This window comes from Arachis hypogaea, chromosome 16 (genome assembly GCF_003086295.3).
Source record: "Arachis hypogaea cultivar Tifrunner chromosome 16, arahy.Tifrunner.gnm2.J5K5, whole genome shotgun sequence".
In the NCBI taxonomy this organism is placed as follows: domain Eukaryota; kingdom Viridiplantae; phylum Streptophyta; class Magnoliopsida; order Fabales; family Fabaceae; genus Arachis; species Arachis hypogaea.
In genome coordinates, this window is record NC_092051.1 from 145,788,639 (window position 1) to 145,806,601 (window position 17,963).

A 17,963-nucleotide genomic window follows, 5' to 3' on the forward strand; every position below is an offset into this window, starting at 1 on the left:
TGCAGTTGTCATTATTTTTATTAAAATTTCTCTACCACTAGCTAAATAAATCCCTTCTTTTCATTATTGTAATTTTTGCAAAACTCTATCTTTAACAAAATTAAATATCCTCTTTTTTTTATTTATTAACCACCGCTAAAGACTTAAATATTTGTTCTGACAATCAATATATAGTACAGACAATAAAACAAATTAATAAAAGAATATTTTTACTTAAAAAAAAGACATTTAAATTTATTACCTGACCACTTATTTTTTTCACATTACACTAAGGAGTGTATTTCTGAAAATAAATGACTGAATTAGTCATTTTAAACGCTACGAGACTAAATTAATTTCATCCTTTTAATTTCACAAGCAATAAAATGAACATAATCTTATTTTTTAGGAAGCTAAAGAATAAAAATAAAAGGTAAAAATTTATATATAATTTTAAAAAGTATTAGACCATAATTTAATTAAATATATTAAATTATTTAATAACTTTTAATTATCAATTAAAAATAAAAAGAGTTACATATCACTATATCAGTTTTCATCAAAATAAAATTATAATATTTTAATATTTTCCCAAAAGGACTTCGCCATGTCAGAGAGAGAGAGAGTCGAAATCTTTCTATACATGATAAGAGTTAAGACAGAGACACGACAAAGCAAAAGCGTTCTTATCAACGGCTAAACGCGGGGTAGACGCTAGACCTACCTGGTTTCCCTTTCCCACATAACGGTACCATCGTGTAATAAACTAATAATTTTGATGAGAAACGATCTTTTTATTATTTTTATAAATTATTTTTAATATTTAATTTTGATCCAATCTCATCTAAAATAAATTTATAAATATATTTAATTACATAATATTATATAAAAAAAATAAATTTACTTAACGAATGAATTATAAATTATAATTCAAATAACATAAACTCTCTATATTTATCTAAAAATTTGTAAGTTTAAATTTTTTTATTTTTAAACATAATTTGTAACTAATAAAAGATATTATTTGACCGTACAAACACAGCATGTGACAAGTTTTTTTTTTAAGTGGTTCTTGCATTGTTGGGTGTTGATGGTGGGACCCACACGGTGTTTCTTCCTTGGAGGAGGAAAAAAAGAAAAGCAAAAAATTGGTTGGGTTTCCAACTCAAAACTCAAAAGAACTCTTGATTTCAACCAATGTAAGCAACAACCAACCAACGAATCAACGACCCTTCTTCTTCGCCGCCCCACACACACATAACAACACTCTTTTCCTTCTTCTTCCCCACCAAGTTACTTTCTTTCTCTTTTCACTTAATTCAACTAATATCATAAATTATAAATATCACACAATATCATAACATAAGTGTTGCTTCCATTAAGCAAATAGCCAAATATTCTCTCTTATCGCTAATTAATCTCATTCTATCATCATCTCTAATTCAATTCAGCCGCCTCTTTGATTACAAAGGTATTTCTAATTTATCTATTTGCCGTCTTTTTTTCTTTGACTTTGTCCATCTCTGCATGTATGATTGTACACCATTTTTATTTTTTATTTTGCGTTTTCAATATTAAATGTCAACCCTATCTAGATTTTATGGGGAATAATATGTTTTCCTCTATATGAGCAGGCGTTGAGTTTGACCTTGCAATTCTTAATTAGTCAAATTCTTATCTTCGTGTGTTATATATAATGCTGTTTTTGTACTCTATTTTAATGGCAGATTAATCATAAAATTGTAGGGTTAAAGTTGTAATCTTTTGGGGTGTTTCAATATGATGCTTAATTTTCGTTTGGTGATTCTTGTGTTGGCAATTTGTGGGGTTAGATACAGGATGGGAATGGTGAAAGCAGAAGAATTAAGTCTTGAATCTGTGAAGGGGAAGGTGTATACTCTGGATTCAGTGAGGGAAGCTTTGATCAGGCAAGAAGATACAATTGTCTTTGGCCTCATTGAGAGAGCAAAGTTCCTAATGAATTCTCGCACCTACGGCCGCGAGGAGATTCCGGGATTCGCTGGTTCATTGGCTGAGTTTGTTGTGAAGAATACAGAAGCAGTTCAAGCTAAGGTTAGTAGTTTAGGGTTTTAGCCCTTATATTTATTATTCTTTATAATGTGTTATCATTATTGTTGTGTACTCTCTTAATTCACTTTTATTTGGTCCTTTTGGATACATTATTGGATAAATGTTTTTCATACAAATATATATGGATCCAAGAAAAACTGTGATTCGCTAGCCCGGTGAAAAAGAGTTTGTGTTAGTCTATTAAGACAGTTGACAGATAACGTAATTCTTGTTGATATGATGCGATAGTATCGTTTGATTTATGTAGTTGACCTTACTTAGTGGGAAGCGTTTGTCGTTATAGTAGTATGATTGTGTTCTGTTTTCCTTGCTTCATTCATCAAGTGATATCCATGTTGTGAATATATGAGCATTGTACTTCTCAACCTTTGTTATGTGGGTTTGTACTTAACTTTCATTTCTAATGAATTTGGAAGAATCTTAAGAGATTATAGTTGAAAAAATGGCTTCAAAAAGGTGTCAAATACATAATAAGTATCTTTGATAAGGTTATACCTTAACACATTCCTCATTACCAAATGGAAACATTTAGAACTTCTGCTATTACTTATTTATCAATAAGTATCTAGTTTATGGACTAATGCAATTATAAGAACATTTGATCTTGGCAATCACCAAAAGTGTTTCTTATTTTCTTATGCTATTGGCTTGGAAAGAAGATTGCACATAAAAAAGTTATGCTATGCTATAGGTTGGAAGATACAATAACCCTGAAGAAAATCCTTTCTTCCCGGAAAATCTGCCACCCTCACTTGTGCCATCTTACTCCTTCACACAGGTAATTTACCAAATCCAAAAATCTTTCTCCAATCTCCTAACTTGGTTCACTGTCAAGAAAGAAAAATGCTAAAATTTAATTAGATCTGCAGTTTTTACATCCCAAAGCTGCTTCGATTAACATAAACAAATCCATCTGGAAAATCTACTTTGATGAGCTGCTTCCTTCGTTTGTTGCTTCTGGTGATGACGGCAACTATGCGCAAACCGCAGCTAGTGATCTTTCCTTGTTGCAGGTAATGTTCTCTCCGAAAACTCTCCTAATCGAAGTTTCATGTTGCGAATGTAAATTTTGGTCAAATCTCATAAGAGAAATTTCAACTGTGGCCTTAATGGCTCTAAACTAGCGCTAATTCTCATTTGTTTCTGCAGGCCATCTCTAGAAGGATTCATTATGGAAAATTTGTTGCTGAAGTGAAATTCAGGGAGTCTGCTCAACAATATGAGTCTCTGATTCGCGCCGAGGTATACATCATAATGCTGAATGGTAGCACATTAGTTCCACTAATATTCTTATTAGCAATTTAGTCCCATTAATATTCATGTTTCTATCCACATATCACTTTTCAAATCTACTAATTTTTTGTTCACTATTACTATATAATATTGAACAAATTACATTGATTTTCTAAATTTATCATGGTCCCCCTCTATGACATGGACCTCACATAAACGTTCCTTTAGAGGAGGTTACTGTTATGTTTATAAAGGTGTTTAATGCAATATTTTACAAAATACACAAGTATCGGTTGTATTATCACCTAAATCTTAGGGAAAATCAATGTATAGTTTTAGAAATAAAAAGGATTGAATTAGATTTCATTAAATATCAACAAAGGTCAGTGCAATATGAAACTTCTGAAGTAGTTATCACATTAGTCAAATATTTTTAATTTAATGATATAGTTACATACAATTAGGTGATTGTGTAAATATATTTCATGCTCATGAATTGCTTAAACAAATATCATCTTGGTTGTTTACTAACCTTAGTCTAAAATATAAATGCTTGATTATTTCAGGATAAAGGAGGATTGATGAAATTGTTGACATTTGAGAGTGTAGAAGAAACGGTGAGGAAGAGGGTTGAAAAGAAAGCTATGGTATTCGGACAGAATGTGACCCTCAACAATGGTGATGATAAAAATGTAACATACAAGGTTGATCCATCAGTGGCTGCCAACTTATACAAGAATTGGATAATACCTCTTACTAAGGATGTTCAAGTTGAGTACCTATTGCACCGTCTTGATTGAAATTCAAGAAACTTTAATGTCTTTTCCAAGAGGAATATTCATCTCAATTTTTAGGCCATCCTTTATTGCCGAATTCTTGTGGCTGTACAATCGCCATTAGAGTGTGTAGATGCTTTGGATAATAAACATTTACACATCTAATAGTGTAGTAGCTATAGAAAGATTATTAATGAAGGATTGATTAATTGATTATTGTAAATCAAATCATCATCTTATTTATTAAATAACAATTATTATAGACATAGCCGTTATTAGCATCCTTTTTGTTTTAAAGAATTCTAATTTGTTTTCGGAAATTATTTATGAAAATGTGTTATTCTCATCTTTGTTTAAAGTTATAAAATCTTTTCCTAAAAATAATTTACTTTTATTCCCACGAAAACTGTATACCACAATTCTGATAATTTTGTTCTCATTTCAATAAGTAGGTATTGGATATTCCCATGTGAAGGGACTAAAACCATATAACATTACTATTATATCACAATAATCATTATTTTTGTCAAAGAATTCCTCCTCCTAGATATTTGGATATTTTGAAAATTTAGGATCCATCTTTAAGAATATAAAAAGACATATTCATAATTTATTTTAACGAATATTAAAAACAAATCTTAACAATTTATAGCACTAAACAAACAGCCCCTTAGATATATTTTAGAGCCTTATATTACCAAATCCAATGCTGATAATTTTTCTTTCATATAAACCGCCCATATCTAAAATTCACTAGATCTTCAAATAATTGAAATCCGAATTATACCATTTGACTGACTTAGTGTCCTACTTAACAAAGGAAATAAAAGTTTTAAGCGAGGATTTCAGTTTACCATAATTTGATCATAAAGCTCTTGAACAAAAAATCAAAACATTTGTCATCTTAAACTAATTTTCATACTTCATAATTGAACCCACTTTATCCTAACATGTGGCACAACTAGCGCCTATGAACCAACCTACATTTACGGGAACAAAGTCCACCTAAATTTTATCCCGAATTTGATTGGACCTCTAACGTGCTTTTTTGTAACCCTTGTTTCTTTAACCAGTGATAATACAAAAATGTTATTTATACACTAAAATTAGCTATTAAAATCAACTCTTAATATATTTGTATATAAATATATGTGTGATTTAATTTATTTTTAATATGAAATTATATTTTAACATGTATTTTATACTAGTGACTGACTTTGATAACTAATTTTAGTGTATACGTAATATAGTTGTAAAATTATACATGTTCGAAGTTCAAACCCTATCATGTCCAAAAACAAAAAACCCTATGAAATTTTTATATCAATTTACTTCCACTCCATTCTACTTGAGGCTGCAGTTGCACCACATGCAGCAGAATATACCATGCGTATAATCAGGTTTGTGATTTTGACAAACCTGAGTGTGAATGTAATTTACTCATAAAAAAAAGGTTGAGAAAGAAACATTCATGAAAGAACTTGAGGAATGGATAACAAATTAAAACAGCAACGAGCGAGCTAATTGGATAATCTACATTTTTCATGAATGCTTGATGATAATTCAACCTTGCACCCCACCAAAAATAAAAGTGCAACTATTACATTTTCATGCTAATACAACACAGAAATGTGAAAAACTATTATGTTCTATGAAGTCAGCAAACAAATCTTGAACTTATTTGGTCTACCCTTGATAATGACAAGAATTAATGAAGATTGTACTAATCTCACATGTAAGGTTCTCGCAATGCCGTCGGTAATACCAGTTCAGACTCTACTTCGCTGAACGGAGAGAAATATGATTGAACCATGTCATCTGATACATCCTTTAAACTAGGTGGATCCCACTGCAAATTTTGTAAATAAAATGCTCATAAATTTCCCAAGAAAAATGGAGGAAGTGTGAATTTATAAAGATTTAATCTGTATGAATTGGCAATATAAAGAAGTATTACACAAACAATCAATCATATACCGTCACATCATGAAAGTGTCTTACTCGAGTACACCAACTTAAAAGTCTTAGAAACAAAAGCATTCGATTGGAACACAACGTAAAACTCTTTTATACTTCCAAGGTATGTTAATTAAACTCAATTTGTGAATATACAAACCATTGGATGGATAGGCATACCTTGGGGGTAAAATCTTTATCAACCATTCTTGCTCTAACACCCTACATGAAGAATAAATCAATAAGAAAACAAAGAAAAAAAAAATTGAAATGTCCTTTATGGAAGGCCAGAAAGAAAAACCATTACCTCAAAGAAATCAGAGGAGAACTGCTTGGAAATTCCACGAAGGGATATCCGGTACTCACGTGCAAGACATTGATCAAGTGTTTCAAATCTACCTTCACGTATCTGAATGCAGTAACAGATGTTAGTGCAGAAGTCAAAAGGAATTTGAATGATAAATTAACGAACAGTCAAACTTGCAAGGGAAATGTAACTCACAGATTCTAAAGTAATTTTCAAACTCAATGGAGATGCTTCTCTAATCTTCCTAAGAGTTGATATACACCATTCATCATAAGACTCAGCTGCTTCCTTGGCCTGAAAGATAGCATTTAAAAAGAAACTATATGAAGGTAGCTTAGTTAAAGCCAAAAGGATTTGAAAAACTACCAAGTGCTTAGTTCCCTGCCTATTCTAAGGTTTAGTTCCCTGTCCATTTTTTGTCTCTGTTAATTTTTGTGCTTTGTTTCGATGGGAGCTTTTATTAGGTCAATTGCATGAATATCATGAAATCATAATATCTTAAAACAAACTATGTATATAGTCAAATCATTACAAGTTAAATGCTTTTTAGGCTGCTATAGATTTTTTTTGGTCTCTCTACCTTTTAAACATTGGCCAATCACCTATTTGATATCCTCTCCTAATTGGGACTTCTGCAGATCTTTTCAAGAACCATAAATGTCACCTCCAACTTTTTCTAATGCATTCATTCCTTATCTTGAGAGACGTTCTTAGCATCCCTTCTCAAGTGGAGACTGATACAGCTAATAATCTCTTCTCCAATTTTGAATGATAATATGGTGATTCACATATCTTGGTTAAAGCTAAATTATGACCTTCAGCAAGAACTTCCCAAAAAGTCAAATTCTAAAGTTGATAAAACTTTTCATCTTTGATGTTTTAGCAATAAATAAGCATAAGGTTCCTTCTAAAAACTGCCTACTGTAAGGAAATTTTGCTTGTCAGCAAAAAGAGATTTACAAGAAAGTGACAAAAGATATACTACACAAGCAGTAGTTATAAAACAACACAAAATTGTAATTAAAATTGCTCGATATGTTCAATTTTTTATTCACCAATCAAAACTCATCAAAGATCAGGTACAAAAGATTTACTACAATGCTTACCAAAGCTTCAATAATTTCCTCCATTGTATCATGACAGAAACATCGATCAATAGTATCAATCCTGAGTCAAAACAAAATATCATATGCAGAAGCAGACGATGATGTCAATTTAGTCCAATATAAGTATGGAGAAAAACAAGACAGCATCACTGAATTGCCTAACAGAACAATCTCATTTCTTGTTGGCACATGGGTTGAGTGACGAATCAATCAGGTAGCAAATCATAAAGTGCTTAAGAGATAGGTGGTACAATACAAACACTCCATCAAACGAGAACTAAAGCTTGTAATTCTAATTAAAATAAACTTCTAGATAACATAATATCACTAACCAAACAATCTCAACAAAATTAAACTTTCTTTGGAGGATTTCACCAAACATATTTTAAGAAGAAAGGACCAGAGTTTATTAAAATTGATGCATTTTATTTTTTCTTGTCTCGATTGTTTCACAATGTTAATACATTTTAAGAAAGCAGATTTCTGTGACTGGACCTTAATTGGGTCAGATCAACAGAACTATGAAGAAAATTATTCACGCAATAGAACTTATCGAGCTGAAAAGAAATGTGGGTGTTTAGATGCACATTACTTGTGAAGGACACTGCTTTTGTCTGGGTAAACAATATCTCCATACTGGGCAAGAGATGTCTCCACAATAGAAGGATCATCTGTGATCAATTTTCCTAGGCGTTCTTCAAGCCAAGGAAGCCTCTGTCAGGGAAACCAAAACAAGTAAGTAGCAGAGAACTCTAGTAACAAAGATAGAACAAAGTGCAAACACAAACTTTTTAAAAATTCAAATAAATAAATAAATAAATAACAACAACAGAGAAAAACATACCGCATTTAGTGTAAAGTGAGTAGCAAGGTGACAAGCAATCATTTCTACACCATTTAGCTTATCTCCTGTAAGGGCCAAGTATTCCCCTGCACAGCATGATTGTGAAACAAATTAGCTCGAGTCAATTCCTGGTTTAGTCATGTAACCAAGAATCTCTCTCTCTCTCTCTTCTTTTGTTGTTGGGTGTTTTTTTTTTCGTTTTGGATGGGCAAAATGTAGGGTTTTAGTTATACATTGTAAAAGAATTAGAACTTTCAGTAAAGAGTCTTTTAAAACATTATGTAGGGTTCTTGCTCAGATATTGTATACCACAATGATATTACCTAGGTATCCAGGTAAACGAGATAAATAATAAGAAGCTCCTGAATCAGGGTGGAAACCTATTTGAGCCTCTGGGTGTGAAAAAATCTGCAAATTTTAAGCAGGAGATTCAGTTGACAGATTTTTTACTGATTATAAAAACTGTTTACTAAACATAAGTTCAACAAGCATTAAAGAAATCATCATACAGTTTTATCAGTAACCACACGATACATCCCCGGAAGAGAAATTCCAGCTCCACATCCCATTGTTATTCCATCGAGAATAGCTACCTGAATAAATGCTCATAAAATTATCATCCTACTTCCAAAAAGATTTCATGAAAATTCCAAGATATAAAAAAAAAAAAAAAAACTGATCATCAAATAATGAACAATCCCATGGAGCCTCATTAATCATTATCACTGTAGCAGTAGTATTAACAACATAGTATTATCATTTCTAGAGGTGTTATCCTGACAAAAGTAAATCACTAAGGGTGTGTGTGGTTCGAGGAATTATAAATAATTCCTAGGAATTTTAAGATGGAAATATCATATTCCTATGTTTGATTCAAAGTTTGAAAAGCTATTCCTAAGCAAGTTTGATTCCAGGGAATCAAAATACCATCATTTCAATTCCCACCTTCCCCTTGGGTATCTTTGATTCCCATAGGAATAGAATCTTTATAACAAAGTAATACTTGAACCGCACACATCCTAAAGGTGAGAGATTCTATCGTATGATAAGTCCAGATAAATGAATGATGATGTAAATTAAATTGTATGAGTAAGCTTAACTACCCTAAGCAATCTTGCCAGTAGCTTTAAACTTGATGCAAAAGGGTTAAATCAGTTTACGTTTCATCTTTTTATAAACCTGCATTAAAAAGTTACTTTTTTATAAAAACAAATACCAACACACACTTTGATAGTTCTATTTCCTTCACACTCAGTTGTTTTAAACTGTAGTAGATAATATAACCCCCTAAAAAATGTTATAGGTATATATCTTATATCCTTCTTGTATTTCCACTACAAAGTATTAATACTCAATATTTCAAACAAAAATATGGGAAATGATAAAAAACTTACATGTGGCTTAAGATATGTCCCTTGAAGATATGCGAATGAATATAATGTTCTGAGAAACTGTTCAGCTTCTTCAACATTTCCTTTCATAATAAACACAAGAAATTTGACATATTGCTTAATTTTTAATGTATCGAATTGAAAGATGGACAGATAATAAAACTTGTTCATCAAACAATAAAACAAAACCTACCTTCATTCAGTGAGTTATACAGCCTAACAACATCTGCACCAGAACAGAAAGCTCTGCCACTACCCTTCAAAAGAATTCAACATAGCAATTCAGACTCGAAACAACAACCAATATACAAGACTCCTTAGATGAAAAAATAATAAAAGTTAGAAGAAAAACAAACCCTACATTATCAAAGCCTTTATGTAACTTCACTAGCTCGCGATATAAAACTATGTTACAAAAATGTAGTTCAGTCATAAAAACCGAATTGTCCAGCTAAACAGCTTGAACAACTTGCCATTAAGACAATTTTTCATTTCAATAATGGTTTCATCATGGTACAACTACAAATTAAACAGCTTGAATTGAACCATACGTACTTAAAAACATGGTAAACAACTCTCAAAGAAAAGACAGTAATAACATACCTTCATTAAGACAAAGCCAATGTCAGAATTTTCTTCCCACGAATCATATAGCCTCTTAAGCCTAGCAACCTACAACACCAAAAAAACGACTTGCCGTTCACAACCACAGGAACCGTACAGCCACAAAACGCACAAGAAAAGGAAACAAAAACGGCAATGCGAACCATTGAAGTTGTGAGCGCATTCAGTGAAGATGGCCTGTTGAGTATAGCTGCTCTCGATTTCGCTCTTCCTTCAACCAAAATCTAAAACCAAAGAAACAAATAATTGAATTTTTTTTTTAAAAAAAGGTTATATTTAAATAAAAACAAAATAAAATTGACCTGCTGTTGGGGATCATCGTGATCATCATCGATATGGTGGTGCACTTGAGCAGAGAAAGCTCGAGGATGAGAGCATAGTGTGCGAAGAGAGAATCTACATTTTTCAGGCAGCAGAGTTTTCAAACGTTGCATGTTTTCAAAAGTTATGTCTCTGCTGTTTTGTGCAGAGAAGGTGTTTGATGTTTGTTCTGTTAGAGAAAAGGAAAAAAATGGAAACTCAGAGCGAGTTTGAGAAGCTTGGCGCTGCTGATTCGGGTCGGGTTTCAAAGAGACGAGTTGGTAAATAAAATGAGAAGCTCCTTTTTTTGTTCGCAACAAGCTCTTTTGCTTTTCACTTTTTTTTTTGACCTGCTTTGTGTTTTTTTAATGGGCAACAGAAATCGTGAAAAGCTAAAAAATATATTTTTTTATCTATAAAAAATATAATTAAATCATTTTTAGAAAATACATAGTTAAGATTGGGTTTAGATTTTAGCCCGAAAAAGGGATACTTTTCTAAAAAACAGAAATTTAAAACATGGGAAAGAGTGTACAAAAAAAAACATGGGAAAGAAATAAGAAGATAGAAATCAATATGTTAACCAACTTAATGGTCATTTCCCGCTTAAAGAAAGTTTGAATTTCGTCTTGTATATACACCAATTTATTAATCAATGACAGACTTTTAAATAAAACTCTAATTATATTTAATTCTAATTATATTTAATTCGATCGTCTACTTAAACTAGTATAGAAGATTCAAATCCCATAACAAATTACTAAATAGTAAATACTAAGATTTTAATCTCTATAAGATGATAGTATAATAATGTTTCTTTAAATTTAATCTGATTTCATTTTATTTATAAATTTCAATACAAATTCCAGTTCTAAATTAATTCACCTCTTATAAATATCAAATGATACTTCAAAAACACTTTCAAAAGCTATTCCCAAAAATGCTATTTTTAGGAATAAGATTATTGGAAATGAAAATTAAGAAATGAGGGATTAAAATTCACCTCTTGCTACATGGATCAATATGGAGTACCATGTGAATGTCACGTAGCAAAATTTTCAATGAGAAATAGAATAACACTAAATTCAATCCCTAATCATTTTCTATGAATAGTTCCCTCCTTAACCAAAATAAATTACAATCTGATTTCTAACTAAAAAAAATGCAAGATACATTACTTGTAATATCTTATCTTAAGAACTAATTTATCTCTTATTTTTTCCATAGTTAAAAACCAAATTATTTTATTTTGGTTAGAAACCAAAGGGTTCCAAAAAACAAAGTTGTATAAACATTACCTAGATGAAAAATCTTGCGAATTGTGATTACCATCAAAATATCAAATATTAGACACCCGCCAAAAAAAATGTACACATTTTCTTCAATTCCTGTGCATGCATACCAAAATACATACATTACCTTACATTACATCCTACACCACTTTACACTTCCATAACAATTCTGAATCATCTCCTTCGCTTGTTTTGAACAATTTTATCATATCAAAATTCAACTAAGATATAGAATGCCTCCGGTGTCTTAAAGATGAACCAGAAGACTTGGTGTCCCCAGGAACTATTGAAGCTGGGCTATTAGAACTCCCTGAAGTCTCTGAACTCCTATTCTCTGCCTGCCCTTTTCCCACATTCCACAACTTATCGAAGATCCTCCTCGACCGAGAAGGCAACAACTGCGTGCCACTCCGGCTGTTCTTGCTATTCTTCTTGTTCAACTTTCCATTCTTGCACAATTCTCCTTCTTTCAAGTGACATACTTCGTTGTCAAGGTATTGACAGCTCTCACCCTCAGTTTGTTTGCATTCATCGTCTCCATTTGAGTCGGCATTTGAAGGGCCGTGTGGAATGTTATTAATGGATTGAGGGATGGCAGAAGCTTTGACCTGCTCAAAATAGAGAACCTGCACTATAACCCGGAGAGGAAGACGATCATTTTGAGCGGCGTGCGTCGACGCATCAATGGTTAATTTTTTGACATCCATGAGTCCACATATGTTCCTTTTTTCAGCTTTTGTCAGGCCAGGGTGCTCCTGAAGATTATAGAATGATTTTAATACTAAGATGTCATCAAATTTGTTAAAGATGCATGAGAACAATTACATGATAATCACAAGTATACAACATTTTTTAGTTCACCAAAGCATATACTCTGAACTAATCAACCCAAGAGAAACATTTTTCCCAAGATCACATGCATAGAAACAACACCAGCAAAAGAATCTCGAGTCAAATCAAGGTATTATCATGGAATATGGTAGTTTCACGAAATCTTACCTTCAAGTAGATGTCAATAGCTCTGTACAAACCATCATGATTTGGCCTAGCAGACTTTGGAATTGACTGAGACAAAGCAATAAAACTAGTGAGGCTGAGATTCGGATCGTGCGAAATTTCTCTGATATAACCATCAACCAACTTGCCAACATTCAACAAGGACATACTCCTCAAAAGAGATTCATCATTTACTTTATCTTTCTTCTCATTGGCTTCGAAATTAAGGCCGTCCTTTTCTTCACTCATGTATCGATTCAAAAGACCTTGTACCAAATCAACATCAAACATAGTACTTTGAGGAGACCTTGCTGGAATCAACAAGTCTTTCACAGAAGCTTCATGTAATTTCAGGCTGATGCTCTTCATCAACTCTTCTCTCGATGACTCATCAGCTTCAACTAGTATTGCCACTTTCAATAACTTGAGCAAGAAGCTACAGGAACAACCAACGCCATTATCACTCGGCAGCAGACACACAATGGTTTCTACCAAGGTTTTGTACCTCTGGGCGTGGGCACCAGACACCAATTCATCTACAGAATCGGGTAACCATCTTATAGCATAGATTTTTAGTGCCTCCCCAATCACAACACCATCCATTCTTCCCTTTGATTTCACTGTAATCATCACTCTTCTATAAAGATCAATGTCCAATTCACATATATCTTCAACCCACCAATCCCTTGGAACATGCTTAACTTTCTCTTGGGATGTCTCCTCCACAATATTATCAGGTTCTGTTAATTTCCGGTTATAAGTGTAAGACCAAGTGATGTTGCCTGGGTCCACTGAAGTCTTTGAAGCAATGGAATCAATGCATCTCCCAATGATCTTCAGATCCTCAGACCATGGAAGAAGAGCCTTTGTTGTTTGGAGAACAATTATCGAATCTTTCCAGCTACGAAAGATACTAGAGTTCAAAAACACCTCAATCTTGAAAATCAAGTTTCCTTTATCGATATCTTCAGTCATCTCAAGGAACTCCGCAGCACAACGAACAGCCACTACATTATAAGGATTTAGAGTAACTGTCATTCCATAGCAGAATTTTGCGCAAACTTCGAAGGCCTTCGGTCCTCCAGGGAAGTCATCCAAGTATATGTCATCAGAATTCTCTTCATCAACCTTCGATACTAACCTCTGTAATCGATTGCTCTTGGAGAGTAGAGGGAACTGTGAATAGTGAAAGTTCATTGTTCACAAAGTAAAACCGCATACTATGGTAGCCTTATTGTCAAATTCAAATTTTTTATCTTTGAATTTAAGTCTAGTGGCTGGTTTTATTAATGAAAAGAAAAACTCCTACATATCTATAACTTGCAAGTTATACATACAAAGAAAATATATTTAGTTTTTAACCATAAATACCAATTTCTTAGTTAATATTAACAGGAGAAATAGCAAAGATTCTGAAAATACTGTACCTTGTGAAGGCAAAACTTAACTTCACCGACAGTGATTGTGATATCTGTAGCCAATTCAGATGACACATACCTGCATAAATTCAAATCGAAATTATTTTAGCTTCTAAAGAAAGGCAAACGATGTTAAAAGAATTGTTAACAACCGAATAAGCAAAATATTAAGCAGTTAATCAAAAACCTTCATTAGAGATGTATTTAATATTTAATAAGACAATATTCATGTTGCTCACAGCACTCTCACTTGGATGCATCACATAATATAGCAAAGATGCATTATATTTAACAAACTTGATCATATTTTCAACACAATCCTCCAACCTCAGGACAATAAATAAATAAATAAATATTGAAAGAATGAACATGCAAGTTATTTCCAAGTGGTTTACCATCAGAGAAAATTACACTGACCCCTGAAATTTGGTGGAATTCATTGTGACCCCTTCTATTTGCTATGTTTATTGTATTTTATAAAATACAAAGGTACTCGCTGTATTATTACCTAAATCTCAATTTTCAAGGAAGTCAATGCATGTTTTTAGAGATAAAGGGGAATCAAGTTGAATTTCACCAATTCCTCAGTCAGGTGAGTGTTAATTTTCTAAAGTGATTGGGAACATTTTCAATTTCATTTGTCTCCTGTACAAAGAAACCCCAATTTTCATAGCAGAAAAGTTAATAGACTTAAAAAAATCAATGGCTAACTGAATACACATCTAAACTTCACTATACCATACCAAATGGGGTTCTTAGTTGAACACACATTCCACAAGCATCACAGATGAAATATCATTTTCAAACATAATACAAAAGCTAAATAATAAAGGACTAAAGGACACATCCTCAAAAAAGAATTCATTCACGCTTGAAAATCTTTATAGCATTATCTATAAAACAAGGCAACTAACAAGTGCCACAAATGAAAGTATAAAACTCACAATTTCACATGCATATAACTCATCTATTCCATTATTTAAGACAATTAACATGGTCTTAAATGTGGCTTTGCTTGTTGCCATGATTCAAGAAAGTGGATGAACCAACAACCACTTCCCCATATTTGGACCACAAACATGTTCACACAGCTCTAAATGATGGACCACCCTATATTCATCAACAATAGCTTTTAGTTCAATCTCTCTCACTCTTCCTTCTTTTTCTGTTTTTCAGTTAGCAGAAAATTCAGTAAATAAATAAATAAATAAAATGAATCCATATTATTGACCATGCCCATCTAATTACATTAAAAAACATGCAATGGTAACATAGACATTTGTCACGGTAAATTTGAAAATGTTAGATTCAATAGTGTTTGTAATTTTGTATAGTACTTAAAGTGTTTGAAAATATTCAGGATGATTCTGAATCGTTTTAGAATGTCATGAAAAGTCTTGAAAGACTCTAAAAAGTTCTAGAAGATGATAGACCATTCTAGAAGAGTATAGATGTATGTAGAAGTATGAAGAGAAACATAGAAGAATCTAAAAATATTTAGATAAACGTATTAGGTTAGATATTTATAATGAAAGTTTTGGACACCCAATCTAAACCGTTGATTAATTTTTTATTAATTTAATCATGAACGTCCATTAAGGAGGTGGATGACTATAATAAAAGAATATGAGAGTTAAAATAGTTTAGTATGGGTGAGTCATTTATAAAAAACACTTGAGTAATAAAATACTCTTTCTACTAAATCTTTATTTCTCTTGTATTCTTAGCTTTTTTAATAAGTATGGAGAATTAGTCTCACTTGATTTTAGTTAAAGAGGTTAAATAAGTACAAGTGCTCGCAAAATAACATTAGAGTGTGTTCAAAGTCGTGAAACAGAGCTATAATTACCTATTATTATTATTATTATTATTATTATTATTATTATTATTAGAATTTAGCAATAGTCATAAAAGACAATGGTCATTCAATAAAATTGAAATAAATTAATTAATTAACTAAAATGAGAAAAAATCTTATAACAAACTCTTAGTTTTGATAGTTCCACTATCATAAAAAAATTATAAAACAAATAAAAAAATTGGATAAAATAAAAAGGCTAACCATGAACACAACAAGATTTAGAAGGTGTACTAAGCTAATAACACTCTCAATCAAAATTTAAAATAAATTAATAAATACAAAAAATATTTTTAAAAAAAAATTAGTAGATTCGGGGAAGATAACTGGGGTCTAGTTTTTTTTTTTTTACTTTTTTCCAATAAAAATTATCTAAAAGAAACCACACACATATGAAAAAATACCAAGAAATTAACAATGGCTTATTAAGCTGAGTGAGAAATGAAGAAGAAACAAACAAAATAGAATAAGAAGAACAAACTTTCTCATCACCTGACAGATTTTCCATCAGCTTTAAGGGCATCAGGCTTTGATCCCAACTTCATAAACTTCATTTTCTTTTTCCTTTTCTTTTCTCTCTCTCTTTGGCTTTCTCCTTCAAACTAAACCGTTATAACCACCTAAAAAACAAAAATTGCAGGCAAAATGACAATTACACACCTCAGATTCCTACACGAACAAAAAAAAACAACAAAAAGAAGCTACCAAAGAAGAAGAAGAAGAAGAACCATGTAAGTAACACGTTGTGGCTCTTTACTCTTCACAGCAACATCAACACTTGACGAAGACCGTATTTCACGTTTTGCATTGATGATAATGTTGACGAATACACCAACAGCTATAGCTAGTGGTCACGAATATAAGAAAAAGAATGAAAAAAAGAAAATAAAATATTGCAAAAGGTCGAAGGTGGTGGTGAGTAACAAGGTAGTTGGGGAAAGAGAGAGGAGCAGTTATTATTATGACTTGATGGACAGAAGAAAAGAAAAACGTGTTGTTATCGGAAATATGGAAATTGAATCGAATTGAATGTTTTGTGTTCATTCATGCACACAGAAAAGAAGCAGAAGGAGAAGAAGAAAGAGAAAACTGGCGTCAGAATGAAAAATGAAGAAGAAGGTGTCAGAGTGAAAAATGAATATAAATATTAAGAGAAAAATGGTTTGGTTTTTTTGGGCAGTAAGTGAATGGTGGTAATATCGCCGCCTTTGGTTAGAGAAAAGAAAAAGAAACGAGGGGTGATTCGGGGCGCAAATCTCAAAAGAAAGAGTTAATTGAAATTGTTGTGTAGGTAAAATGAATTTGAATTTATTTAGGGGAGTGAGATAGAGATAGTAGTAGTAGTGGTAGTGTAGTAGTGGTTAGTGGGATTTTTGTGTGTGTGATGATGGGGGTGGTGTTGTAGCAGTGTGTGTGTTCTGACGCACTTGTCGTGGCTCCAAACGCCTCTTGCTGTGGACTTTGCAGGATAAAGTAAAAGGGAAGGGGAGAGAGAGAGAGACAGAGAGACAGAGCAGGGAGAGGTTTTAATTTTTGAGTAGAGGGAGTAGGGGACTATGTCACTGACAGGGTGGCTCAGACCAGACGAGAACACTTTTTCCATTCATATTTTCTCTATTATTTTCTTGGGTGAATTTCAGGTGTTTATGGTATATCAGTATTCCACTAATTGTACTGCTCACTTTCTGAGATTAGCAAATTTGCGTCTTCATCAATTTCGCAACTGGAAATGAGACATTCTTAGTAGGGCTGTGCGCAAATCGGGTTTGATATGATATAGAACCAGAAATAT

General features: G+C 32.3%; 3 protein-coding genes across 6 annotated transcripts; 1 reads left to right on the top strand and 2 right to left on the bottom strand.

Annotated features, from left to right (window-relative positions):
• Positions 1–1,022: 1,022 nt before the first annotated feature.
• On the top strand, positions 1,023–4,360 carry LOC112697561 (chorismate mutase 2). 2 transcript variants are annotated; one of them, XM_025750795.2, is made up of 6 exons: positions 1,023–1,450; positions 1,812–2,052; positions 2,762–2,848; positions 2,940–3,083; positions 3,220–3,312; positions 3,870–4,360. In XM_025750795.2, the coding sequence occupies exons 2-6, from the start codon at positions 1,819–1,821 to the stop codon at positions 4,101–4,103; spliced, it is 792 nt and encodes a 263-aa protein (XP_025606580.1). In that variant the 5' UTR covers positions 1,023–1,450; positions 1,812–1,818; the 3' UTR covers positions 4,104–4,360. The 2 variants fall into 2 exon arrangements, with proteins under 2 accessions (XP_025606580.1, XP_072077577.1); XM_072221476.1 differs by lacking the exon at positions 1,023–1,450 and having other exon boundaries at positions 1,459–2,052.
• A 1,191-nt stretch (positions 4,361–5,551) lies between these two features.
• Positions 5,552–10,936, bottom strand: LOC112697562 (small ribosomal subunit protein mS47). Its single transcript, XM_025750796.3, has 14 exons — positions 10,610–10,936; positions 10,451–10,531; positions 10,287–10,355; positions 9,877–9,940; positions 9,687–9,766; positions 8,802–8,885; positions 8,616–8,700; positions 8,293–8,378; positions 8,041–8,162; positions 7,449–7,509; positions 6,538–6,636; positions 6,343–6,444; positions 6,216–6,257; positions 5,552–5,928 (listed from the first exon to the last, which is right to left on the bottom strand). The coding sequence occupies exons 1-14, from the start codon at positions 10,739–10,741 to the stop codon at positions 5,809–5,811; spliced, it is 1,227 nt and encodes a 408-aa protein (XP_025606581.1). The 5' UTR covers positions 10,742–10,936; the 3' UTR covers positions 5,552–5,808.
• A 996-nt stretch (positions 10,937–11,932) lies between these two features.
• LOC112697564 (phototropic-responsive NPH3 family protein NPY1) lies at positions 11,933–17,963 on the bottom strand. Of its 3 annotated transcripts, XM_025750797.3 has the most exons (5): positions 16,900–17,963; positions 16,664–16,791; positions 14,323–14,392; positions 12,899–14,071; positions 11,933–12,654 (listed from the first exon to the last, which is right to left on the bottom strand). In XM_025750797.3, the coding sequence occupies exons 2-5, from the start codon at positions 16,723–16,725 to the stop codon at positions 12,121–12,123; spliced, it is 1,839 nt and encodes a 612-aa protein (XP_025606582.1). In that variant the 5' UTR covers positions 16,726–16,791; positions 16,900–17,963; the 3' UTR covers positions 11,933–12,120. The 3 variants fall into 3 exon arrangements, with proteins under 3 accessions (XP_025606582.1, XP_072077575.1, XP_072077576.1); XM_072221474.1 differs by lacking the exons at positions 16,664–16,791; positions 16,900–17,963 and adding an exon at positions 15,258–15,742; XM_072221475.1 differs by lacking the exons at positions 16,664–16,791; positions 16,900–17,963 and adding an exon at positions 15,057–15,265.